A 27,738-nucleotide genomic window follows, 5' to 3' on the forward strand; every position below is an offset into this window, starting at 1 on the left:
TACGTATAAGAAAATGAATATTTCCAAATACATTTCGAAATATTGTTCTCTTTCAACTACCTGCTAGTCTGCGAGACTAGCCTATATGAGGTATCTTGCTTAATTCAATATCCAGCCTAATACATAGGTAGTTGGGAAAGATTATCATATGGAAATTTATTTCAAAATATTTATTTTCTTATATTATATGAATAAATGAAAACAATAAATCAATTAACTGTTTTTATTCAATGTGTGTATATAAGGATGTATAAAAATTTTTTACAGTGCTAATTGAATATATGGTATAGTAAAAAAATGAATGCCAAACTTCAATTTTATATAATTTTGTTGATAAAAAAACTTATTTTACCGATTTCATGTATGTAGACAGTCATAATCTCAATTACATAAATTTAATAGGATGTTTCGGTATTTTAATAATTGCTTTATTAACTGAATACACAACACAACAAAGTTTTTGTTTCGGGGTTGAAATTAGATGATTTTAATGTATTTCCACGTGTTAAAACCGAAAGTGACCATAAAAATTATATATTAGCTCTTGTTTTCAAGATAAGTATCATTATATTATATATATGTATATTGAGTTTTCAACAAATGAAATATTTCATCACCAACAGTTGGTACACATGTTTGTTTACATAACACCCCTCTCATCAGCTGTTCTTAAGTAGTAAACATAACCTATGTGAGTTTGTCAATTGTACGCACGTGGTTGCTATTGAAATTATCGTGTGAAGTTGATTTTTAAATTAATTTAAGTGCTGATCTGAAATGCCTCGAAAGTGTGTGAATTCTGTCGATAGCTTTTGCTATATATGTGGTGAAATAACATTTAAGGCTCAGAAACGTAAAATGACACCTATCGTTGAGACAGCCTATGAACATTATTTTGGTGTGAAAGTTGGGGACCAAGATAAATCATGGGCTCCTCATATTGCGAGTGTGGCTGAAAAATAAAAACCGGGCAATGGCTTTTGCAGTACCTATGGTTTGGCGTGAGCCTACCAATCATACAGACGACTGTTATTTCTGCTTAACTCCTCCCATTGAGCAAGGTTTATCTATGAAGAAAAGAGGAACGGTTAAATACCCTAATCTCCCATCTGCTCTTCGGCCTGTACCACACTCAGACAATTTGCCAGTCCCTTCTCCACCCCAAAACTATGAAATTTTAGAGGAAGGTAATGAGGACTGTTTAGAAGGAGCAACCCATTCTTCTACATCCTATGACCCTGATTTTGAGGTAAGCGATAGGTCTAGTGATCCGCACAGAATTAGTCAAGCAGAGTTGAGTGACCTTATAAGAGATCTTCGCTTGTCTAAGGAAAAGGCTGAGCTGTTAGGGTCAAGACTACAACAGTGGAATCTTCTAAAACATGATGTGAAAATATCTCATGGACCAGGAAAGACAAGCTTTTAAGTACTTGAGAGCAAAGTTTCCCAGGTTGAGTGATGCTAAAGTCAAGGAAGGCATCTTTATTGGGCCTCAAATCCGCGAAATCGTAAATGATCCTGCTTTCGATATGATTTTAACAGGAAATGAAAAAAGAGCCTGGGAAGCCTTTAAGGGGGTTGTACATGGGTTTTTAGGTAACAAAAGAGATGATAACTTCACAGCATTGGTTAAAGAGCTTCTTCAAGCTTACCACCAACTTGGATGCAACATGTCCTTAAAAATTCATTTTCTTCACTCTCATCTTAATTTCTTCCCACAAAACTGTGGAGCTGTGAGTGACGAACATGGAGAAAGATTCCATCAAGACATTGCCTTAATGGAACAGAGATATCAGGGCCGTTGGAATGAAGCAATGCTTGCAGACTACTGCTGGTCTGTGTGTAGGGATGCTCCAGAAGTGGTTTATAAAAGACAAGCTAAACGACAGCGATCTTACAATGAATCGGATGGACTTAATTGAAATTTGGTGGTACAAACTTCTTTTATTTGTCAAAACACTAAGAATAATGTTTTTTTTTTATTAATTTTGTACTTAAAATATTCTAAAAGAAACATAACAATATTGTTTTATGTACTTTCACTTTTCACGTATAATATAACTACTCTTTGAGATTAAGTACTGTGTATCTCAAAAACCAGAGCTAATAAAAATTTTTCATTGTTATTTTCGTTTTTACCACCCCAAAATTAGTAGAAATTGACTAATTTAGTGTAGGAAACATTCAAAATATATTTTTTGTTGTGATGTGATATCAGTATATTATTTGATAAATCTCAATTATCGATTATTTATTGTTTGGGCCAGCTTTCATATGTCTACATATTTCATGGGACATAACTCAAATTGATTCCAACCCAATATCTAATTGCGGGCTAACAACAGTGACTTATTTTTTTGCCCAAACAGCAAATAACAATAATAGGGGAGCCCAAGCGGGAATTTCGGGATTAACTAAAGGGCGGCAGATTAACACTCCCTTAAAAATCTGACGCGCTCGATTAAATTTTTTTTCTTTTTACTTTTAACCCTTACGTACAACCACCCACATCATGCAAACGATCAGATTAAGATACCAATATTATTAAAAATACGTAGGACATTGATGCTATCAATATCTGATGCGCTCGAGTATGTCCGTGCAACAGTATTTTTTTACATATTTAAACATCTTTAGCCGCTTCCCCCACAGATAAAAAGGTATATATTATACAACATTTTTTTCTTCTTAACATCTAAGCTTTGCAAACTAATGTCTCAATGACGCTCCAGTTAATCCCCATTTTGCATCGTGGGCTCCCCTGCTACAATACCTGATGAGCAAAATTGATACTTTGAAGATAATACTCAAACTAACAATCATCACAAAAAAATCAATCATGTTTCAATTCAAGGTTTTTCCTCTCCTGCTCATTTTCCAATTCACGCATACTGAAGTCAGTTTTCTTACTAACAACGGAACCATTTCCGGATGTGGAAAAGTTGCTTGCCTGAGTAGCACGTGTTGTTGACAGTTCATGAGCAAGGTGTGGTTTTCCAATGCAATAGTAGTATCTAAAAAAAATGAATCATTTGGCAATAAAGTCTCCAGTATTCAAAACCTCCTCTCTGTCTAAAGCTCAAGGCTAATGGTTGAGATAATGATTTTTGTTCCTGACTCAAAACTTCTACTTTGGGGGTACTCCAAAGAAAATTGATAGTCACTTAGATTAGAGAAAACAAGAATGAAGTTTGATAATATTTTTATTTTATTGCTGCTGTAAATTATTCCTTGAAAAAAATATATGTCAACTGTTACTTGGCCAAGGTCTTTGCTTCGAGAATATTTCTATCGGCTTCCGAAGACTTCCATCGAGATATATAAGCGCAGAGTGAGGCAGTAGGCATTTGAATATTAGTCTGGAGTTCACAAGGAAAGCGTAACATAAAGATAAATTCAAACGGACCATCAAAATGAAAAAATACGAAAAGAAACAGAAGAAAGACAATCAAAAAAGATTGAATGGGACTGGGCGATACTTCATGAAAATCCATATCAACTTACTAATAGTTTATTGTGATCTTCAATGCAGCAAGTGTTTCGCTATACAATAGCTTCCTCAAGCAGGACTGATGTCATGCTTCCTCATGAGTCCTGCCTGAGGAATTATTAATTGAACGAAACCCTTGAAAATAAAATCTAGCGCAGATAATAACAATAATAATAATTCACAATACTTAACTATAAACAAAAAAAAAAAAAACTAATTCTAATTACCTACTTCAAGTACATGTTAGCAATTATAATAATGTTATAAAGGTTAGTGAAGAATAAATCACCATGGGCACAAATGCTATTGAAATTTGTGCACATAACATATATTGGAGAATTAAGCATAATGTTAGTTCTTGCTCTGAGAGGTCTATATATATATATATATATATATATATATATATATTTGTCATGTTTATCCTAAATGGTTTCCTTCTGATATCATAAAGAACATTAAACAAAAGGCTAAATTCAGAAAGAAATTCAGGAAATTTAGACGTGATGAGGATACATTTGAATTCCAACGTTTGCGTGCTTTGATTAAAAGCCAAATAAAAACCGCATATGATAACTATCTTGCAAACATACAAACAATGTTGTCTAGAGATCCTAGCAAATTCTGGTCATATGTTCAGTCTAAGAATAACAGCACAAGTATATCAGGATCAGTAACCTACTTAGGAAACAAACTGGAGAATCCTCAATATATTGTTGATGCCTTCAGAAATTTTTTCAGTGAGGTATATTCAAAATCTGGCTCAGTTTTGAACAAAGTTGGTACAGATGATAAGATTGGCCCAGAATTAATCAACTGACTGGGAGAAGAAGGAAAGAAATGAATCGAATGAAAAATAGGTATTGAATACAGAGGACTAGATATAGTAGAGATACATAATTACTTAGGTAGTAAACAATGGAAAAATTAATAATGGTGGAAACGAAAGCACACGCTTCAAAAAAAGAATTAAACAAAATGGTGAAATAAATAGTATACAATTCCAGTAACATAATTTTTTGTCCTAAAAGTATGAGAGTGAATCATACACTTTTTTGAATGTTTCTCTTTCAATAGTAATCAGAACAAATGTAACTGCGTTTATTCAAACAAACCTACTATCGAAACTCATGACAGATATGAAAAAAATAGAGAAAATAATACAAAAGTCACATGACAAGTATTTAGTAATTAACAGCCCAAGCATACAAGATGATCAGAATCAAGTGCATTGGAAATTGTTTAACTTGAGAAAAGCTCAGCTTATTACCTAAATTTATTTATATTAATATGATAATGTGGGGAAAGGTTATTTATTAATGAAATATTTTATTGATTATTTTGTGTATATACATATATTATAGCTACCATAAGCCAATTGTTACTTTTGTAGGACTAAATAATAATAATGTACATACACAAAATTAGTATCATCATTTTTAGGTCACATTTCACATAATAAAAGAATATTACATGCTTGCTGGTCAGATTTTCATAATACTATCAACACTATATATCTAACGCACACTAAACACTAAGCGTCTTTCGATGAGAGAGGAGGAGGCTACCTTTGGCTGACGTATGCATGAGACGAAGGAAAGCTAGACAAACAATTTTGGAATTGTACGTAAACCGGCCCACACAGATATTATCGTTTATAATACTTCCAAGCATCTATATCAACACAAGTAGCAGCATCAATATTATGGTCCACAGACTAGTTTGTTTTTTTTTGCCTAATGTGAATTTCGACGAAGAACTGAATGTGATGAAACAAATTTTGATCAACAATGGTTACGATAGTGTTCTAAAGAAATCAACCCAATATTTATGTGAACATATTCAAAAGATTTCGAATTTATTGCAAAATAAAGGTATGAACAAGACTTATAAGCACTAATAACTCAAGTATTCATATTAAAAATAACGGCAGAACTTTGGTTATTGGGACCATGTCCACAAAGGGGTGTGGCGTATCAACCGAAAGGGGGTGAGAAGGTTAGGGTTTTAGGGAGAGGAAAATGAAAAAATATCTTAATAATGCTAAACATTTACAAATACTAAGGTTTGAATTGACTTTTAATACATACAATTGTGGCGGACTTCACGACGCCGGAGGTACTCGCACATGTGCATAACCAGATCATCACTATTGTAACCCCGCTCTTTCACTCGCAACTGCCTTCGATGGTCTGGGTGTGAGCACCGGTCTGTTGATCAACAAATTTCCCTTTGAATTTAAGATTAGGTTAGATTAGGAAAAGATTGGGTTAGGGTTAGGTAAGGTTAGGTTAGGTGAGGGTTAGGTTAGGTTAGGTTAGTTAAGGGTTAGGTTAGATTAGGTTAAATTTGGAATATTTTTTCAATATTCACTTTCTCGCTCTAAAACCCCTACCATTCTGTTCCTTCCATCACCTCCTCTAAGGACTTAGTCCCAACAACTAAAGTGCAGCCAAATGATAATCATATAACCCCAAAAACCTACTTCATTTTCATATCGCAGTCTGGCATAGTCCAATGTCAACAACTGATCAGCATCAGAACTCATTTTATTAATTTGTTTCAAAAGTTTTGTCCGTTCTTATGGCATGTATATTTGTGGCTCCATATCTCAATAAATATTTATTCTACTGCGTCTAGAAAATTTTATGCTCTATACATTGACGCTGTTCTTTTTTTCAAATTTCAGTGTTTTGCCTCTTTTCAGCTTATTACTATATGACGTGCGAATTCAAATTGAACCAAAAAGCTGCTGAAATAGCCAGAAAAAATAACCAGGCTTAATAATAATAGTAATAACTTTATTCGTCTTTTCGACCCTTCACATGATATCAGACATTTCATAGTCAACAATAATAACGATCCACAGTATTACAGGTACATAACTCTATAGAAAATAAAAAACACATATACACACACACACATATATATATATATATATATATATATATATATATATATATATATATATATATATATATATATATATATATATATATATATATATATATATATATATATTTATATATAATAAGGTAAATTAATTTTTAACTGTGTTAAAAAGAAATGCAGTGAAAGCAATAATCATCCTGAGAGTGTATCCTTTTCTAAAATCCTTCTACGCTATAATATCCCTTATTAGTCAATAGCTCTTTCATTTGTTTTTTAAATGGTATGATATGCAACTCGTTAAAATATTGAGGAACATATTAAATAATAGTATGCCATTATATGCAAGTGATTCTTTGAATGTCGATGTTTTATGTTTTAGAATAGTTGATAAATGTCTATTTCATGTTGCATAGTAATGAACAATTGATTCATGTGTTAGATTGGATACATTATTATGTCACATGGAGATACACGGTAACGTTAGCATTTTGTTATTACAGAAAGCAGGTCTGCAGCTACCCCTGGGCGCAATATTAAAGACAGTTTTAATTAATCTTTTCTGAAGAAAGAAAAATGTTTTGCCGCCACAGAAGAACCCCATATTGATATATTTTGAGCCATATGTGAGGAAGCTGACGAATAGTAAACACTCCTAACACCATCTAAACTTATCGCTTCTTTGATCTGCCGTATTGCAAATATTGCTTGATTTTTTTTTGCAGACATGATCGATATACGGCTCTCAAGGAAAGGTTTTAGCTATAAACATACCAAAGAGTTTGGCTCTTTCCAAGAGTTGGATGTTGTTAAATTTTGCTGCCTTCCTCAACGAGAAACCTGAGTGGACAGTTTTACTTTCATTCAGTTTTATTTGATTTCTATCACACCCAGAAATCATAACATCCATGACTAAAACAAGGTGTTTTCTTGCTCCCCCGTAGTATTTCCGGAAACTGTTATGGTCATCTACGAAAAGGATAGTGAAACCTTTTTTTATATACTTCGGTAGATCATTTATATAGATAGAGAATGGAAGTGGACCTAAAATAGATTCCTACGGTACCCCAAGGTATTTGAATATCAGATTTCGCATTATTCACAATCAATACCATTTTCCTATCTTCCATGAAAAATTTTATAATTTACTAACCATTATGTCACAATTTACTGAATCAAACGCCTTAGCCAAGTCAACTAATATTGAAACTACTCACTTCCTCTTATCAATTCCATTGTAAATAAACTCGAATTTTCTAAAACGATGTTATGGTGATCGGTTAGAATCTTATATTTTTCGAGAAACACAATAATTCTATTTGACACCATATTTTTTTAAAAAATGCAATAATGGCGTTAATGAACGCACTGTTCCACATTGGTTCGCGAAATTTTGTTCCGGAGATTTTAGCCCCGAAATGGTCGACCTGCCGTGATCCAGGACGAGGATTTGAGGCACTTAGATGAGACTGACCCATCACAAACGGTGCGTGGGATGGCGGAAGCACTGGATGTCAGCTCTCATACGGTATTTGATGGTTTGAAATGTATTGGAATGGTCAGAAAGCTCGAGATCTGTTCTTTTTTGCTTTTGCGCAACCAAAACGATCCTTTTTCTGAATAGGATCATCACGTGTGATGAAAAGTGGATTTTTCTACGACAACAGGAGACGTTCAGGACGTTCAGCAGAAGTCGGCACTAGTCAACAGAAAAGGTCCGATACTGTTCCTGCCTCCACAAAGAATACTAGAATACTAGAGAGAACCGACATAGAAGAAATGTTCCCAGATCATCATCCAACAGTAACCAAAGGCGACTTCAATGCAAAGTCACGCGACTGTAATTACAGAAATGGAAACCAAAGAGGTAGACAACTAGCCAGGCAGCTAAAAGAATTCGATAAAATCGCGGTGGTAGCTCCCGCAGCCCCAACGCACTACCTGTGAGAACACCAAGTCCCAGACATACTAGACATTGCCATAGTGCAAAACATCCCTACATCGGAGATGGAAGTACTAGACGAAGGGTCACAACTCCGTCCTACTCACCATAGGAAGAGGCGAAGAGGAACCAGATAATCCGACAAAGAGAATCATCGACTGGAGTAGATTCCAGCGCACCGCTCACGACGCGATAGGAGAAATCCCTCGCATTGAAACAAGGACTGATCTGAAGAACGCTACAAAGCAGCTACAACAGGCGATCATCCAAACAATGGAGAGAAGCACGCGGGAAGTCTCAGCCACGCGCTTAAATTTACAGGACCACATTTTATCGGGAGTAATATAACTCATCAGAATCAGAAGACGCCTGAAAAGAAGATACCAACTGACACGCGCTCCAATGGACAAATAGAGTATGCACAGAGCCGGCAGAATCCTGCAACAAGAGCTGCGTTCAATTCTAAAACTTCAATTCTAAAACGACAATGGACCACCCGTCTGGAAGAACTCAATATCGAAGACTAATCTGCATGGAGAATGCAGAAAGTTCTTAGGAAGAGACACCGAAAACCATGTCCGCCTATACACGACCAGCAAGGAATCGTCTACACGGACCAAGAGAAATCGAAAGCATTTGCTGACAACTTCAAAAGATAGCGTAGAGAAAATGATGTCTCGTTCACGGACGAAGTAGAAGAAATCGAAAACCAGGTCGAAGAGACGGTACGAAGGATAAGACGGCAACAAAGGGACAGCACGCAACCCCTGACACCGACATCACCCGAGGAAGTGAAATTCATCGTGAGGTGCCTAGCCACTCGGAAAGCCCCAGACCTTAACCAGATTCCAAATCGGGCACTGAGAGCCCTACCAAGGAAGGATACAGAGGCAAACACGAATATCATTAACGCTATACTCAGACTACAGCATTTTCAGTCAAAGAAGAACCACATATTTCCCGATAACCATAGGTCAATAAGCTTAAACCCTTCCTAAGCAAAGTCATAGAACGAGTCATATTGAAAAGACTAGAAGACCAAACTAGCGAATTGGGAATCTTACCAGTTCGGTTTCAGATTCGAATACTCGACAGAGTTGCAAGTCCTGACGAGGATTTGAGGAACTTGGATGAGACTGGCCCATCACAAACGGTGCGTGGGATGGCGCAAGAACTGGGGCGTAGACTATGCGACAGAAGGTTTCAACCTGGGCAAAGGATACCACACCGGAGCGATATCGAATCTTTTCTAGCTGACCGGAGATGCCGCTGCAGAGTAGGACAAGAACTCTCCTCCATGCGATTACTGAAAGCTGAGGTCCCACAAGGTGCAGTCCTTTCGCAATACCTCTTCTTGGTATACACATCAGACGTGCCCAAGCCTGAGAACAACTTCAACAAGTTGGCACTCTACGAGGACGACACAGCTCTACTGGCGAGATTAACTAGCCATGAGCAAGTTACCAAATACTTGCAACATCAGGCGGACAGAGTACAGGAATGGACTAATCTTTGGAAGATCAGCATAAACCCTGACAAGAGTAAGGTAATACTGTTCACTCAGAGAATGGTACACCCGAAAGGAAACGTCACCTTCAACGGACAAGAGATTCCGTGGACCAACGAAGCGAAATATCTCGGAGTCACTCTCGGCAGAAGACTAACGTTCAGGGCCCCCGTACGACAGAGACTAGAGCTGGCAAGAGTCGCCCGACATCCGATTATAGGTCGCAGAAGCAACATGGGATATCACGTAGAACTGCTGCTAATCAAGACCGTCCTACTCCCAATCATCCTGCACTGCCTGGGGCCAGTGCGCAGTGACATACAGACGCAGTATCCAGATGTTCATGAACGGTTGCGTACGAGCCGCCGTGAACGCTTCGAGATACATACCAAATAGATACATATACCGAGACCTGGACCTGAACATCCACTACGTAGACGCGTATACAAGAGAACACACAGAAAACGTGTTCGAAAGAGTTCGATCACACAACAGTCCAGCGCTGCACGATCTACACGAAGACTCAACAGGAAAGACCCAAGATTCCGAGAGAGAGAAAACCATAAGAGGCCAACCAAGCAGAATCAGATACCACGCCCGAGAGTCGCTATCAAGCGGGTCCGGTAATTATAAACACTTTTTAACCAGATTTCTAATTCACTTCTTTTTCAGATTCACTGGAAAATACTTGCTCGCGATATAAAGACACTCGTCAACGGTTAGTTTTTGGGGGGCCCATGCTTTAAATTACATTCCAAGTAAAATTATGATTCGATAAACTGATAGATTACAAAGCAAAAACACCTAAAGGCTGGCTTCCAACCGCAGTAGGTCAGATGTCAATCTTGCTGAAGTGTCCATCAGTAAGTTGAGGTCCACTCATAAGAGTGGGTGTGGATGGACGGGATGGGATGGTCTGCACACAGTAACCGTGTGGGGAAGATTTCATCTCAGGGCACTCAACCCGGGAGGGGGCATAGGGGTTCGACAACAACGGCCTTCCTCACCTTTCACAAATCACCGTTCGACAATTAACGAATTGAGCGTCGAGACTTCTCGCCAACCGACTACCATCTTCTCAAGCATTTTGATAACGTTATCACCGGTAGAATCTTCGCCAGTAAGGATCAAGCAAAAACGGCCATCGTCGACTTCATCGAAATCCGAGCGCACAATGTTTATATTGACGGAATTAATCGACTCTTGGTACGTTGGCAAAAGTGCACTGATTCAAAGGGCGCTCATTTCGATTAAATTCAATGAGTATTCACTGAGATATTACAGTTTAAAATAGGCTCATACTAACTGACAAAGCTTTCGAAACAATCTAATACATCCACAGTTTGGTGAAAAAATCACTAATAAAATTTTGCAGTTAATCTCCCAATTAATGATCTAATGATCTATTACAAATCAGAGGTATCGTTTGCTGCAAAATGGATTACTTTGGCAACTGATACAGCTTCGTTCATATTCATTCATCAAATATTATTATTTCAAAAATGAAAATAGAAATTGAATATCAATAATAATAATGTTTATCGTTACAAGATTCAAAAGGATATTGACATTGGCCATAATGCATAGTGTATATAAACAAAACCAAATACATTACCCAGTATATTCAGAAAATGAAGTTAAAAGATGAAAAGAAATAACAGGGCTTTCTTATCATGGATATTGGCTGAATCAAATATTTCCGAACAGATTTCAGACATTCAAATTGTTCTTCTTGATCGTCAACATATCATGTGAAGGAGACTGATTCTCATTCACTTAAAAAAACACTACCAATTGATATATCTTGTCTTTCAATAAACCTTTAATTGCAAAAACCAATTATATACTCGCCTTACCTCTTTTTCAGGGAGCGCCAAGTATTTTTCTTGAAAACGAATATAAAGAAAATGAAAACTCCGTAAATAGAATTAATGAAGTCTGTTAAGTAAGATGCAGATCTGGGACACTCTTCACATAATTGTCTAACAGCAAAGGAAATCAACTCGGCCATCCAATTGATACCCATGGCAAAAAACAATTTTATGTAAATTTTGAATCTGTAATCAGAAATAAAGAAATGTAAGAGTGGTTCAAAATTCGTAAATATTTTCATAAGCAAGTATTGTGATTTACAATAAAATTATCTTCGAATCAGGTAAAAAAGTTTGAAGTTTCTGAAACAATTTATATTTTTCAATGTAATATAGGTATATAATTTTATATGAAAATTGTATTTAAAATTCCACACATATTGAACTAATCAAAATACGTTATCTTGACAAATCACCATGGCAATGGAGGTATTTTAGTGGAAGTTTTTTCTCGTGGGATACCCAACAGCGAATTATACTGGAAATTTTTTGACGTTTACAATAACAGACCATTTTGACAGATTGGTTTTTATTTGTTCACATAATATTTAGTTTTGATACATTTTAATTACAAAGCTAAGATGTTTTCTATATTCTTCGGACACCTCTCTTCTTAATGGCGAAAATGCAGGACTTCGAATGTCTAATAAAATATATTATATAATATTTAGACACTAATTTATTCACCTTTTTTCCATTCAATACTTTAAAATTTGGGTAGTTTGGATGCAAATGTTCGTGGACAATTTGGAACAAATTTTTTTTCTTCCAATTGAAAACACAATTCTTTATTAATGCGAATAAATAAGTCACGGTATGATGATTGATCATTACATCAAATAATTTCTCGCATATTTCGCATATAGTATGATTTTTAAATCGATTCATTTTTTAAACAAAGAATTTTGTTAGTTTTACCAGCTGTGCAATATTATTCATTGCAACAAATCACGAGTTTTTTGATGTTTTAAACTATCAAAATACAATAATCACAGCCTACTTTGATTGATGCTTGGTGACGCTGGTTATGAATTCCATACCATGAAAGCGCACATAACCTACATTAATAAAAATGCAAAAAAAAAACAATTTTCTACCACTTGTAGTTAGTCAAAACCTATGTAAAATTAAAAAAATATACTATTTTCTATTTCGAAATGATATTCCCATGCAACCACAATGATTAGAAATTACCAAGTTGAAGGCCTAAATAATTGCTGCCAAAGCTATGACGCACTGTCATATAAATTGAAAAAGTACTATATTTTTTGTTCCTAAATGGCAATTTTGAGCTACTACAATCGGTAGAAATCAACAGTTATGTACCTAATCTGTTCCTGTAGGTATGTATCTATAAAACTACAATTTTTTTCATTTTCTACCACTTGTAATACCCCGAAGTATATAAAAAATCAAAGAATGTAATATATTTTATTATAAAACTGCATTACCGTGTTTCGCTGGTGACTTGATGTAGAAAATAATTTGCATTGTTGAGAATGGAAAAATAAATTTAAAAATATTTGATTTTCCACCACAATTCGGCGTGGAATTTTCTTACCGAATACCACGCGAGGTCAGATTAATATCCGGGAATAATTTGGCCTCTAGTGGCATTACTAGTAAAAATACTGAATGAAATACATTCAATATAATCACTATATTGAGTTAAATTCGGCTCCAGATAGTAGAAAAACTAATAATCTCATCGAAAAAAGGTGGTGATTTGCATGATGGATATATAAAGGGTTGTTTCTGTAACTTCTTTCATTATCACTTTCATTAACTATCTGAGTTTTGTTTTGGGTTCATTTTACGCCATTTCTGCAATTTTTGCAACTACATCCTGACAGTGGAAATCTAATGAAAATTTGAATCGGTATAGTAATATTTTTAGGAGGGATTAGCTTTCGAGAAAAAGCTTTTCAGTTTTCTTTCTTCCTGTCATATGATACAAAAAATGTGGGAAACTCTCTTCTGGCGGAGGGTGCTTGTTAGGCAACTTGCCCTCCTTCAACTTATAATTGAAAGGGAAGCAGCCTATTCCAGATATGTTGTCTAGGAGCGAGACGTTCAAATCAATAAAAACAAAGAATTGTTGATTCCTAAGATTTACAGACAGAGAACAAGCTTGAATACATTCCGTTTTCGAAATGTATTCTATGTAGTATTGACCAACCTGACAATACGGTATTGAACTATAGAAGAATCCTTCACTTACTGTTGCTTGTTAGTTTCGTGTAAATGTTTCTTGCTATCCGTGTGCTTTAGCACTCTTGTCTCCTTCTTTGCTTCATAAATCTTTATTCCAGTCAAAATAAACAGAGTGCAATTCACTAACATCAAGACCGTCATTGGTAGATATAAATACAGAAAAGATGGCAGACCACCTAAAAAATAAGAATAATTCCAATGATTGTTTGAAAGTGGTTGATGATGAAAGAACAAATTAAATTAGAATGAATAGCTAAAATATCAATTATATTAAGAAATAAAACGTATAATGAAAATACAATGAAACCATTAAAATAGTCAAGATAAAATATGAAAATGACGACAGGCTGGAAAATAATAAAAAATAATTAAAAATTAAAAAAAGTGCAAAGAATTCAAACCAAGTTACTTTACGACGCGATGTTTCAATTGTTAGTATCCACAATCGTCTTCGGGTGATGACTAGGCTTATTTCTCCGAGAGATGACTACTTGAGCGCTTTCATTCATCCTTTTTTTCCTCTATCCACCGGTTTAGCGGGAGTTGACCGATTTCCTGCTTAAGTACATCTTTTCATATGTTTCGTATCTCTACGCTAACTTGTCTGAATGTATCATTGGAAAACATATATGCAGCTTCTTTGAACTTACTTTTAAACCAGTGTTTCTCCCTGTGGATGATCTCAGCTTGGGACCACTTGATTTTATGTTGATGAATCCAAACATCCTCTGCTACTCCCGATGTGCTGATTTCTCCTCGCTGTGTGTTTCTCTTGTGCTTGGCAATGCGGACAGAACTAGACACCTTCCTGAAGCACATCAACAACGTAATGGAGAAGGAAGTCCACAACGAATTGCCATTCTTAGACGTATTGGTGAAGAGGACCGACACTAAATGGGAAACATCTGTATACCGAAAACCCACTCACATGGGATAGTATCTGACCCACTAATCCAACTACCATCAATCGACTAAGAGAGGAATCATCAAGACTAGTAGACCGTGCTTTTGGGCTCGGTAATACAAAAAAAGGTATCGAGAAGGAACTGGGCGTCATCAAAAATGACCTTTAACAGAATGGTTACTCCAAAGTAATGGTGGAACAATCTCTGGATAGAAGACAGCAAGAGCCTCACAAGGAAGAGAAGCCGCCACAACCAGTACTTGTACTTCCCTACATCAGAGGATTGCCGGAAAGGATAAGAAGAATCAAGTCCAAGTATAACATCTAAACCTGCTTTAGATCTGGGAACACTATCCGTAGCAGCCTCACGAAAACCACCAAACGCAGACTGTGATTCCAAGAATTGCATTTACGGGATACCGTGCGAGTGCGGAGAATCATACATCGGTGAAACTAAGAGGCCATTTAAAGTTTGCACTGCCGAGCACAAGAAACACACACAGCGAGCAAATCAAGAATAGCAAAGTATGTTTGGACTCATTAACAAAACATCAAGTGGTCTCAAGCTGATATGATCCACAAGGTGGAACACTGGTTTAGGAGAAAATTCAAAGAAGTCGCATATATGTTGTCCAACAACGCATTTAGCCAAGCTAGCGTGAAGTTACGCAACATATGGAAATATATAACCAAGTGGAATACGATCATTTCCCGCCAAACGGTCAGCTCCCGCTAAAACCAATGAAGCTGCGAGTGGGAAGAGGGGATAGGTGAAAGCACCCGAATGACCTATAAATAGTCAGATCTCGAAGGAATAAGTGCAGTCATCGCCCGCAGACGATTGTGATCGAAACGTCGTGGAGTAATTTGGCTTGGATTCTTTTAATTTTCATTATTTGTTGATAATTTTCACTTATTGTTAATAGTTCAATTTTCAATTGTTGCTTGTATTTTATTTCATTATAATTTCAGTATTTTTTGCTTAATATAATTGTTATTTTTCAGCTAATATTTTTAATTTTTATAGATTATTTCAGGGATTTCAAATCAATTTATATAATATTAGATAATGGAAGTCCAAACTAATGAAATGCACCACGAAACTTTGTCAATCACCTTCAAACAAATAATTCATGAATGACTTGAAAATTTGAAATTTGAAAATGTTTTCACAAATCTTCAATGAAAAATAAATCACTACAATATTTTGCAAACAAATATTGAAAAGCCATGGAAACATCAAAAGTTGCTTGTATGTGGGGAAAGTTATTAATACGATTAAACATGAATATATACAAATATACACTCCTAAATCATTATAATACGCTAAATAAGTAATTTTGACAAAAATAAAAGATTGTATAAATTGATATATATCACGAATCAGTGTGAACCAGTAAAAAATACACAGTATGACCATATATCATGATAATTCAACTGCTGAAAAATCATTTGAATGCTTCTGATCTTAAAAAAATTTGAACACATCTTCATAATAATTTAACTCTTACTTTCCACAAAGCAAAGGTTGTCACTGATCCCTGGATAGATACTTAATTCTTCATCACCATATGTATTGATTATGAAAACGAGTAGGACATCTAAGATGGGAAATACCCAAGCGTAAACGTTGTAGAAGAGATACCTTTTTTCTTCAGATAATTTTCCGTCTCCGAATACTCTCAAACCCCTAAAAAATGCAAGCAACAATGAAATATCATTTGCTACGTGTAGTTAATTACTGAAAGGTAAAATGCGAATGGAAAAAGTTGGGTTCGATGTTAAAGTATTTTTCATGATCTGGAAAAGTTAGAAATTATTACAAAATACGTACAAGTATATGACAGAGGCATGTTGATGATATTTTCGTACGGAGAGGCTTGAAGATGATCACTTGGTGATCGAAACACGTGTCGAGGTGTTAAAAATAGCGATTTGGTGTTGAGAAAGAAACTCCATTACTACACCAAAGGTTCCAAACAGTGCATCATAAGTAATCAATTTATTAGTTCAAGAAGTGTTCAATTACAATACAGGAGCCTACATTGTAACATACTAACTTAGGTTACACGTCAGATGTGCTCAACAAAGACAGACAACAATCAACCTAACAATAATATTGAAATTAAAACTAGACTAGTCTTTCTCAAAGTGGGCGATAACGCCCCCTTGTGGGCACTGGAGGCTTATAGGGGGACAGTAAAGGGCACAGAGAAGATTGGGGTGCGTTGAAGTGGTTTAGGAGGGCCGGGGCTATTTTAAAAATGTTTTTTTGCTTTTAACACAAACTTTACCACTCCTCTACGCTTAACGCGCGTTTCCCCATCTAGGGGTCTAGACAGTAACTGTTTCCTGTCCGATAGTTGTCAAACTGTACAATAAATGGCGGTAAGTTTCAATGCGGAGCGAGAAGTTTCTAGTCTCCATTCTCGAAAGTACTAGGCCTGCCGGCTGCCTCATATAAAAGCGCGCGCGCCATCCAATCAGTAATAACATTCGACGATATTACGAAAACAAGTTATTTTAGTTAGCGACTAGCTAGGTACAGTGCTGTACGTGCGGTGGTGAATGCTGTGAGTGGTGTCATTAGCAAACTTTTAATACTCGATTCTTTATTGCGGCATTTTTGAAGACAAAATTATGTCGGAAGCAAAAAAGAAGAAACGGCACTATAGCGCGGAATATATAAAATATGGATTTATTGAAAATCTCACAAATCCATCTTCGCCTGTGTGCCTTCTTTTTCAAAAAACATTTTCGAATGAAGCGATGAAACCCTCAAGGCTACAAGATCATTTGAATAAAATGCATTCAGATAAAATAGACAAAAGTGTGACTTATTTTCAAGCACTGGAAAAGAAACACTCAGCTCAGCCAACTGTGTCAAAACTTTTTTTAGCAGCTTCTATGCAAGATGACGACGGACTCCGAACTTCCTACAATATCTCCTTACTAATTGCTCAAACAGGTAAACCTCACACTATTGGAGAGCCTTTAATTTTACCGGCAAAAAAGGAAGTAATAACTGAATTTGATTAAAACAAAAAATGTCATTGCTGCTGTTGTAGCCAAATTGCTCTTATACAAGAATAATATCGGCAGACGTGAGTTTTGCAATTTCCCTAATTTGTCAGCAGTATTCTTCAACGACGATTTGCTTGTTTACTGCCAACATTTGGAGAACCTCAACACTGATTTCCCAGAACGATTCCAGGACATTTTAAAATTGGAAATACCGGACTGGGTGTTGGATCCTTTTTCAAAATGTGAGTATAGCAGGATCACCCCAGGTGAAAGAAGAACTCATAGAACTGATAACGAACGAGGAAATAAAAATAAAATTCAAAAATGGATACCAAGAATTTTGGATACAAAAGTTAATCCCGCAATTGTACCCTGGATTGTGGTCCATCGTTCAACGATTTTTGATAGAATTCCAATCATCGTATTTGTGTGAACGCGGATTTAGTGCTGTAGCAACGTTGCTAACTAAAATAAGAAATTGGTTGCAGTTTAACGAACGCGGTCACTTACGGCTGTTTTTGAGTAAATTCGAGCCTGATAACTAAAAATCATCAAATTCATCCTTCTCATTAGATTAGTTTTAAAACTCAAATTGAAATGTTTGTTTTAATAACATGAATAAAAGTTTTCCTGATATTACAATGGTGTTTTACATTACCCTCATCAGAAAGTCTCATTTTCATATGACACACATAATTTGATTATTAAAATAATGACTGCAATTGTGATTCTTAAGATGTAGTAAAATAAAAAAAATTGGGAGGCGCCAGAAAATAATTAGTGGGAGGTAGACAAAATAAGTTTGAGAACCTCTGTAAACCATTAATAACCGCATGGGACCTGACGCCCAGTTTTTTCACCATCCATCATATAGTATTGAGCTGAAAAGATGCAAAAAAAGTGAAATTTGGAAAAAAATGAACAGCATCAATGTATAGAGTACGAAACTGTCTATCGATCAGTATATACCACGACATAGTAGAATAAATATTTAATGAGATATGGAGCTACAAAAACACATGACAATAAAAATAACAAAACTTTCGGAACAACTTAATACTATGAAACAACTCTAAGTTATAAGTAGTAAAATAATGATACTCACCTGAAAGCCAACCACATATCAATGCACATGACATTCATCCAGATGAAAGAAGCCATAAAAAAGTATAAGATCGAATATCCTGAAAAACCATATAAAGATATTTAACATTCTGATATTTTAGTGTGAATTATCCATAATGGTTAACGACGTTCGTAAATAAAATAATGTAGGCAGTTAAAAATTCAATAAAATGACTTTTGCTTCATTTTCCTGTTTCACTTCAAAATGAGTGATGATTTTAGAAGATTCACAAGGTTATATACTAGTTCAGTTTGTGCTATAGAAATCGCATCTCAAAAGGTGGAAGAGTCTATAATAGATGGTGTTGTTGATCAGTTAAATTTTTAGCAAACATTTATTCATTGGATGAAATATTTCAAAAATAAAATATTTTCGAAACATTCGAACAGTAGAATGTCAATATTTTTGGAATAGTTTGATCGCTCTGTACTGGGAAGAACAATCATAGCCGTAAGACACTCACTACGAAAAAGCTACTGTGACAGCGAAACATGCATTTTTGAAAATAAAGTTTGTAACGTATTCAAAAAACACTTCTTTGTGAGATTTTCACTAAACAATTTTACAAAAACGCAACACGTGTTTCGCCATACGATGGCTTCTTCGGGCGTGTCTTTACTTTACTAAGTATATTCTACATATTTAATGCCTAATATACCTTATTTTACAATTTGAAGTACCTACATTACAAGTACCTGAGTTTTACCTGAGTTTGTGATGAATTAAATTACCTGAGCTCATGTCCCAGTTTCCACATTTGAAAAATATTCAGTAACGGGAAGTTATTCAATTTGAATTGGTCATTCAGTAAATTACCCGAATTCCTGAATCTATTGATTTCTAAACATTCTAGAAGATTGAGTTTCGAACTCTTCTCTTCTAAATGTAACACGTCGTATTCATGATTTAACTCATGTTATTCAGCTAAAAGGTGGTTTGCAAATGTGGAATTGGTCTTTCTATTTAGAAAACTACTTCTATGTTGTTTAATTCTTTGGGGAAATGTTCTCCCTGTTTGGCCAATATATAATTTTGGGCAAGAGCCACAAGCTCTTGAGAGCTTTATAAAACTACTCTAAAGACATACTTCAAGGAAATTAGAAAGGCAAAACGGGAGTCTTCAAGAAAGTTTCGTAAAAGTATCTCTGGTTTATCTCGCAGCACAAGAATTCACAATATTGTCTCTAGAGAGCCGACTGCTGAAATTAGGTCGCTTAAACGATCAGATGGAACATTCACGACCTCTAGTGAAGAAACGTTAGAGCTTTTGATAGAAAACCACTTTCTTGGAACTCTGACTCTTGATAACAACAGACCTCTCATCTTCAAAGGCGCTAAACGCCCAAAAAAGAACTAATGGGAGGTAGTCAAGAAGGTTATCTCAGCACCGGCAGTTGTTTCAGCCCTTCAAATTTCCTGGAGAGGATGATATATTTCCATTTTTTCTTCAAAACGGACTGGAAATAATTTGACCTATTCTCATAAAATTGTATAAAGCTAGTCTGGCGTGGAACTACATACCACCCAGTTGGTTGGCAGCACGGGTGGTATATATACCTAAAGTGAGTCGGATAGACACACACCCTAAATCGGTACGACCAATCAGCCTTACATCGTTTCTATTGAAAGGACGTGAGAGGATACTGGACGGATAAACCAGGAGAATGGCATCCCAGGTTAGGAAAGGTATAGAATCGACCATAAAAGTAGATCTGCCAGCTTATGCAGATGACCTTATTATCTTGGCAAGGTCCACGTCGAGAAGGGTAGCTTGTAATATCCTCCAAAGCACGATGGACGTTGTTCACAGTTGTCGGTCAACCCCAGCAAAACTGTGATAATTTTCTTCACCAGCAGGAGAAAATTGTACGATCTAACGCCACTTTCCCTCAATGGTGAGGTCATTCCATTTAGAACAGAGGTGAAATATCTTGGCATTATCCTTGATAAAAAAAACTCACCTGGAACGCTCACTTAGAAAAGTTTTTACACAAAGCCGGACTGTCCCCATGGATATGTCGTAATAGTACAACTTGGGTCAGACCAATGATCACTTATGGTGCCATTGCCTAGTGGCCGAAGGCTTTACAAAAAACGGCGAAGCTCTCTGGCTTACAGAGACAGGCTTGTCTGGCCATCAGTGGTGCCATCAGTACCACACCGTCAGCGGCCATGGAGATCATTCTAGATCTACCTCGTCTCCACATTTTTCTGGAGAGAGAGGCTAGATGGACTGCATATAGACTTGTGCACATTGCCAATTGCACAAATTAATTTGATGCAGAGTGCAACAGACTGTTAGCTGACACTGGAATTCACAACCTCCAACTGTCAAGTACGAATTGCCTTATAAAGTACTATTCCCAAGTAGAGAGGACTGGATTCTCCGGGAGAAGGAAATATTAAGAGCAGATAGTTGTTGGTTCATAGATCAAAAACACCTTCCGGTTCTGGTGCAGGTATTTTCAGTCCTAGACCCAGGACAGAGATATCAGCCTGCCTAGAAACCTATGCTACTGTATTTCAAGCGGAAATTTACGCTATTGAATTGTGTGCGGAGAAATTGGAAGAATCCAACCTCATACACAAGTCAGTAAAAATATTCTCGGGAAGTCAAGCGGCGTTAGAAGCTCTTAGCTCCTACCGAGAAACGTCTGAATTGGTAGCAAATTGCCAAAAACGACTCTCCTCGATAGGAAGACGTAACAGATTGTCTCTGGTCTGGATTCCTGGCTATACTGGCCTGGGAGGCAATGAGGCTGCTGACTCTCTTGCAAAGGGGGGTGCTTCAAGAAGCTTCATCGGACCAGAACCTGTCATTAATATCGCTTTAGGCTCTGCCAAACAAAGATTGAACACCTGGATGGCAAGAAGATTTATGGACTTCTGGCAGAATCTTCCAGGATTGGCTAACTCCAAGGCGTTCACTTACCCTTCGACGCTTGATACCAAACAGTTGTTGGACTTCAGTAGGGATAAACTACGATGTCTAACAGGCCTTCTTACAGGTCACTGACATTTGAATCATCATATGCAGAGACTCGGACTGTCAGAAGACAGTGTGTGTCACCTCTGTATGGAAAATGATGAAACAGCAGAGCGCATACTTTGTGCCTGCCCAGCTTCGTTAAGAAGCTGGGTCTATTTGGTCAAGTGTAAATTGATGTGAGCTACAAAAACCCTTGCGGGTTGTGGTGGAAGGTCGAGTAGACCCACTCACTTTGGACCTAACCTAACCTAACCTAGTTAGAGGAGACCAGAGGAAATTCATCTCTATACTTGTGCATTTAGAAACTTGCGTTTCTAACAACTTACCCATGCCAAGCCTTATATAAAAATGGCATAAACTGTCAGAATATTATTTGTAATAAATATAGGCCTACAGGAGTCTTGTTCTCTCATTTTGAAGAGATAACGTATCGCTCTTTTTTGAAGTACAAACACCAAATTTGAGTTCTAGAACATACTCCCCAGAATGGAATTCCATATTTCAAGTGTGAGTCTACTAGTGAATAGTAAACAGATTTGGCTGCAGAAGTTCCCAATTCTCTAGAAGTTATTCTTACCACATAACAACCGAAAGAAAGTTTTTCAGTGAGTGTTCTGATGTGGTCTTCAAATCTCAAGGCGTTATCTATGATAATACCCAGGAATTTGGTGCAGGTAATTCATTATCGATAACACTTTCATTGATAGTAATTGGAAAGTTGTCAATAGAACCCGAAAATATATCAAATTAGTTTTGATAAGAGATAATGGTCACACCAGTCCATGATAATCCTGATATCTGAAGATATAACCTTGTGGAGAACTGAGGTATTTTTACTATGCCATAGTATTGTGGTATCATCTGCGAATAACGTGAACTTTCTCTTCGTATTCAACGATGTCAGATCATTTATATACGAAAAAAAGATAATGGGACCAAGAATAGACCCCTGAGGAACTCCACTGTTTATATTAGCTGCAGTTGATAATAAAGTAGACATTTTAATAGTTTGACTACTAATTCAATCGAATGCTTTGGATAAATCACAAAACACTGCTGCAACTAATTTACGATTGTTAATATCGTTATAAACTTCGTTCAGAAGGAATATAAATGACATCATTAATACAGTTTTTTGGTTGGAATCCAAATTGTTTGCAATTTAATATATGTGACATCAAGAAATCAGTCAGACGATTTTTTACAATGTTTTTATCAGTTTGGCTAATGAGGAGAGTTTAAACTTGCTCTTGAAGATGATCACTTGGTGATCGAAACACGTGTCAAAGTGTTGGGATAAAACTCCAGTAATATTCAATGAGGAGATAAGACAAGTTGGACGAAAGTTTGAGACTTTGTAATGATTGCCGCCCTTGTATAGCCGAATGACTTTAGATATTTTGAGAAAATTAGCAAAATGCCATTCTGTAGGAGACATGAATGTATTATACTGAGTGATATTGTTTGCAACATATTTTATAAATAATAGTATTTATTTTATATTTTTATATTTTTTTATATATATTTATTTACATATCTACAACAATATCTTATATCATAGTTACTTACCCAGTATATGGCATGAAACAGTAGGAATGTCAGCCGTGAGGTTTACAATGGCAAGTGCAAGATATGCCATAAAAAGAGACACGACGTATGACATTAATGCTTTCCTGTGAAGATTGTGATTATCAGGTAGTAAGGCGTATACCAGGAAAGTGGCCAATAAGAATGGCAACGATATTATCATTGCTGAAATTAAGAAAAGCCACTGTTAGTTTTCATGATTGGTGCTGTGGTGTCATTTGTAAATGCTTCATCCGTGAAAATTATAGAAATGTTCATGCAGTTAATTGGAAGTCACACTCATTTCAAACCGCGATTTAGTATAAATGATACACGTCACGTGAATAACATCAGAAACATAACTCTTCCTGATAAAGCTTAATGTATAGGTATTATTTGATGTCCAAAACGAATTTTCCAGTATTTCGTCATATGAAACAATTGAGCTTGTTGAGTATTTCTTAGATAGAAACCAAGTTGATTCTGTGGTCAAACAGAAAATTCTAGACTGTATTATTTTCAATTTGATGAAAAGTTTTATTTATGCAGCGGGTTGGTAATAGTAAGTCCGTTGAGTCCTTTGCCAGCGGTAATTTTTATGGACAACTTTGAAAATGAAAATATGATAATCAGTTGATTAACTGTTTTTTATACAGGTACAGACACGTAGATGATATCTTAGTCTATTTTATTGGTACAGGTAGACAGTTGGGCAAGTTTTTCGAATTTGTTAGTGCCATTCACCAATCAATTAAATTCAACACTGAAATGGAGGTAAATCATTCAAAAAATCCCTTGTGACTATTGATGAAATTAATAATAAACCTGATTTGAAAATTTCCTCAAACGGACTTTGTCCTACATAATTTTTACACTTTATCAACATAAAGAAGCAGCGTTCATTGGTATGCTTCACAGACTATTGAATGGTCCATTGTCAGAAAGTAATTTTCAGAAATAACTGAATTTTCTTAAAAAATTCGCTGTCAACAACGGTTAATAGGTAAATATTATCGTCTCCACTATTTTCAAAAAACTGCCAAAACAAGTCATAAAAAAATGTGGGAATCTTCCAAAGAAAGGAAGAAAGTAATCAATTTTAAAATAAGTTACTCTATACATGGATGTGTAGATCATGCAAAGAAGCAACTTTCAGACACAAACTGGAAGAAGGCCCTCCTGAAGCAGCTACTTTCATATAAACATTGAATTACACGAAAGAAAAAAATTCTTTCGAAACAAATACTTTCATATGAACACTGAGTAGAGAAGATACTCTTCCCTACTCAGTTTGTATTCCAAACATTCGTTATGGAATAAAATCAGAAATCATTCACATGAGTTCTACTTTAAATGAAGATTCCCACATTTTTTTGTAACAAATGGAGTAGAAGAAAGCCAAACACTATTTTTCCCAAAAAATAATCACTCGTAAAAATATAACCCCTTCATTTCAAGTCATAAAACATTGCCATACTTTGGTGAACCCACCATTAACTTCGCTCGTTTCTTGGAAAGAACAGATTTGGATGTAGCTAACGGACCAATAATAATTCAAACAAAATACTTGATAACAATAAAGACAAAACTTTAGTGTTGGATAGATCAGGAGTATATGAGTTGACTTGTATTTCTTGCCCAAAACTTTATATTGGTCAAACGGAAAGGAAAGTTTCCCAAAGAATAAGAGAACATGGGAGCAGTTTCTTGAATGTGAAGACCAATTCCACATTAGAAAACCATTTTTGGCAGAGGGGCATCAGTTCAATCAAGTATGACTTATTATATTTGGAAGGAAAAGGTTTGAAACTCAATCTTTTGAAATGCTCAGAAATTATTAGATTTGAAAATTCTGAAAATGTACTGAATGTCCAAACATAATTGAATTCTTCTTCTCTTCTGAGTCTGTTTTTTAATATATAAATTGATAATTATTTCATCACACGTCCATTCGATGAGTTGGTAAAATTTTCTTTATCACAATTCCATTTGATGAGTTGGTAAAATTTTCTTTTATGATGATAGAAAATTTCACTAATCCCACTATTGTTTTCTTTGAAACGGTACGACCTACAAGGTCGGTTGAATTAAACAAAAGTTTTTTATTTTGGATAACTCGAATATCTTTTCGGATCAAAAATATCAGTGGTTATTTTTGATATATTCGACAAAAAACTGAATGGTCAAATTTCGTTTTTTGACATGAAGACAGACATGAAGACAGATCATGAAACTCTTTAGACAGGACTTGAATTTCCTCAATAAGAATAATCCACCCCATTGACAGAACATGATACATAATTCCCTATCTAGTGAGAACCTGAACGGCGGTCACTCTGCGAATGAACCTGATGGGTGGTCAGTCTACGAATGAAGTCAAACAAACTGACCGAAAGAAGACAGAACATGTTACCTACCAAGCAAATGAAGACAGACTATGATAAATGATTGTTAATCTAGTGAGAACTTTATCATCAGTCGATTTGCGAATGAACCTGATTTGCATTCAGTCTGCGACTTATTTCGTCCCACCTATTCTCCTAAGTTTGTAAGTTTGTTCAGAATCAAGGTTTAGAGAGATGGAAAGCTCTAGCACTTGATCCGATATTACCTGCAGGGAGACAATGTCTTGGTCCATTAATAGGAAAGGAGGTTAATCACGACCGTTTCAAGAAGAGAGGAAGCCCGAAGCGAGGAAGCCCAGTATCTCGAAAGTTCCGTTCCGTTACTTCAAGGGTGACTTAAGTAGCGAGACACGCTGCGCGTCATCAAATACCTAAGCCATTGATTTGAGTTGACCCGCGTATAACGAGGCGTCAAGCAGCCCTTCATGCGTCTCTTGGGCTTCTACCGTAACTGAAAACGAAGGATACCTACCTGTTTACAACGAACAAAGGCGATATTTACATTTTTGTCGTTTCACCCATTTATCATTTATGTTTTATCATCTCCGCAGTTTCCTGTGATTAACTGGGTTCTCACTAACCATAAAACGTATCTATTCTTAGACATCCTGTACTAGGTCGGTCGTTTTATTTAAAAAACTTAAAGCAAGCAGGGTGGTGTGTTTCAACTGGGAGTAGAATTTAAAAAGTCGTTGAATTCGAAGAATTCTGAGAAGGTTGAAAAATTACGGGCCAAAGTAGTACCTACACGCCGGCTTGACTTTTTGAAACTCTTTGGTTCTATGACAATCTCCTCAAAAATCTTGTGTGTAGTTGCCAAGCAGTGTGCTCTCGAAAATTGTAGTGAAATCATTTCCTAAATATCAATGGCCTTAGCCTCCTTCTATAACTGAAAATAAAGAATACGTGCCTATAATAAACAAAGGCCATACCTATTTCATATTTTTGTAGTAACCCATGTACTTGTGATTCACTGTTTCGAACCATTGGTGTGGTAATTAATATTACTGGAGTTTTTTCCAAAACCAAACCGTTATTTTAACACTTCGATACGTGTTTCGATCACCGAGTGATTGTCTTCAAGAGGAAGATCAAACAGTTTGATCTTCCTCTTGAAGATGATCACTTGGTGATCGCAACACGTGTCGAGGTGTTAAAATAACGGTTTGGTGTTGGAAAAAACTCCAGTAATATGTATTACCTATGTATCATGAATATTTTCAACATTTAACATTCCCGCAGTTATCTGTGATTAACTGGGTACTTACCAACCATAAGACGTATACATTTTTAAAAATCCTGTACTTTTTTTAATCAGTGAAACATTTGTCTCAAGTCCCTATAACATCAATTTTTTATTTTCTATTGTAGGCCGTTAGATAAAGTGATAACTATTTCTAGATTTCAAATTTCACACTATCTCGGGTAGAGAAAGCAACTGAGTTTTCCCACTGACTCTTTTTTTACATCCATGGCCAGGTGGCGATGGGAGCTTTGTTAATTTTTTCCACCAGCCCTTCTGGGCCTGGAGCGGCAAAGTTATTGGACACAAGGAATCTTCGAACGTCTTCCGGAGTTATCAGGTTGCTCAGGCTATTATTGAAGCTCTTTCCTAAAATCTTCGAACTGCGCTAGAGCTGGAGTATCGAAGTTGAGCAGCTGCGTATATTCATAAATGGTCTTTCAACAGGATTCCGCCTGATCAGTGGTCGGCGCATATCCATACAACACACGGTGGCTCTTGTAATAAGCGAAAAGATTTCTCGCGGAACCTGAGGTTTTCCGTGATTCTTTTCGCTCGTCTCACGAGTGAC

The 27,738-nt window shown here is 36.1% G+C and overlaps 1 protein-coding gene across 3 annotated transcripts in view; it reads right to left on the reverse strand.

The window, feature by feature from the left end:
• Nucleotides 1–207: 207 nt before the first annotated feature.
• LOC141485416 (G-protein coupled receptor Mth2-like) overlaps nt 208–27,738 on the reverse strand; it is a 32,218-nt gene continuing 4,687 nt past the window's right edge. Inside the window, exons 1-7 of one of the 3 annotated variants that reach the window (XM_074182074.1) lie at nt 26,131–26,367; nt 23,523–23,705; nt 18,944–19,022; nt 16,326–16,504; nt 13,918–14,086; nt 11,682–11,882; nt 208–3,014 (exon numbers count right to left, since the gene is read on the reverse strand). In XM_074182074.1, coding sequence (XP_074038175.1) covers nt 2,834–3,014; nt 11,682–11,882; nt 13,918–14,086; nt 16,326–16,504; nt 18,944–19,022; nt 23,523–23,703 — 990 coding nt within the window. In that variant the 5' untranslated portion in view covers nt 23,704–23,705; nt 26,131–26,367 and the 3' untranslated portion in view covers nt 208–2,833. Of the gene's footprint in view, nt 3,015–5,577; nt 5,698–11,681; nt 11,883–13,917; nt 14,087–16,325; nt 16,505–18,943; nt 19,023–23,522; nt 23,706–26,130; nt 26,368–27,738 lie in introns of those variants that run through there. The other 2 variants (XR_012467190.1, XM_074182072.1) reach the window with 2 other exon arrangements.

This window comes from Leptinotarsa decemlineata, unplaced genomic scaffold (assembly GCF_025532065.1).
Source record: "Leptinotarsa decemlineata unplaced genomic scaffold, Ldec_3_MD MMD2_tig00026328_RagTag_RagTag, whole genome shotgun sequence".
NCBI classification, from domain to species: Eukaryota; Metazoa; Arthropoda; class Insecta; order Coleoptera; family Chrysomelidae; genus Leptinotarsa; species Leptinotarsa decemlineata.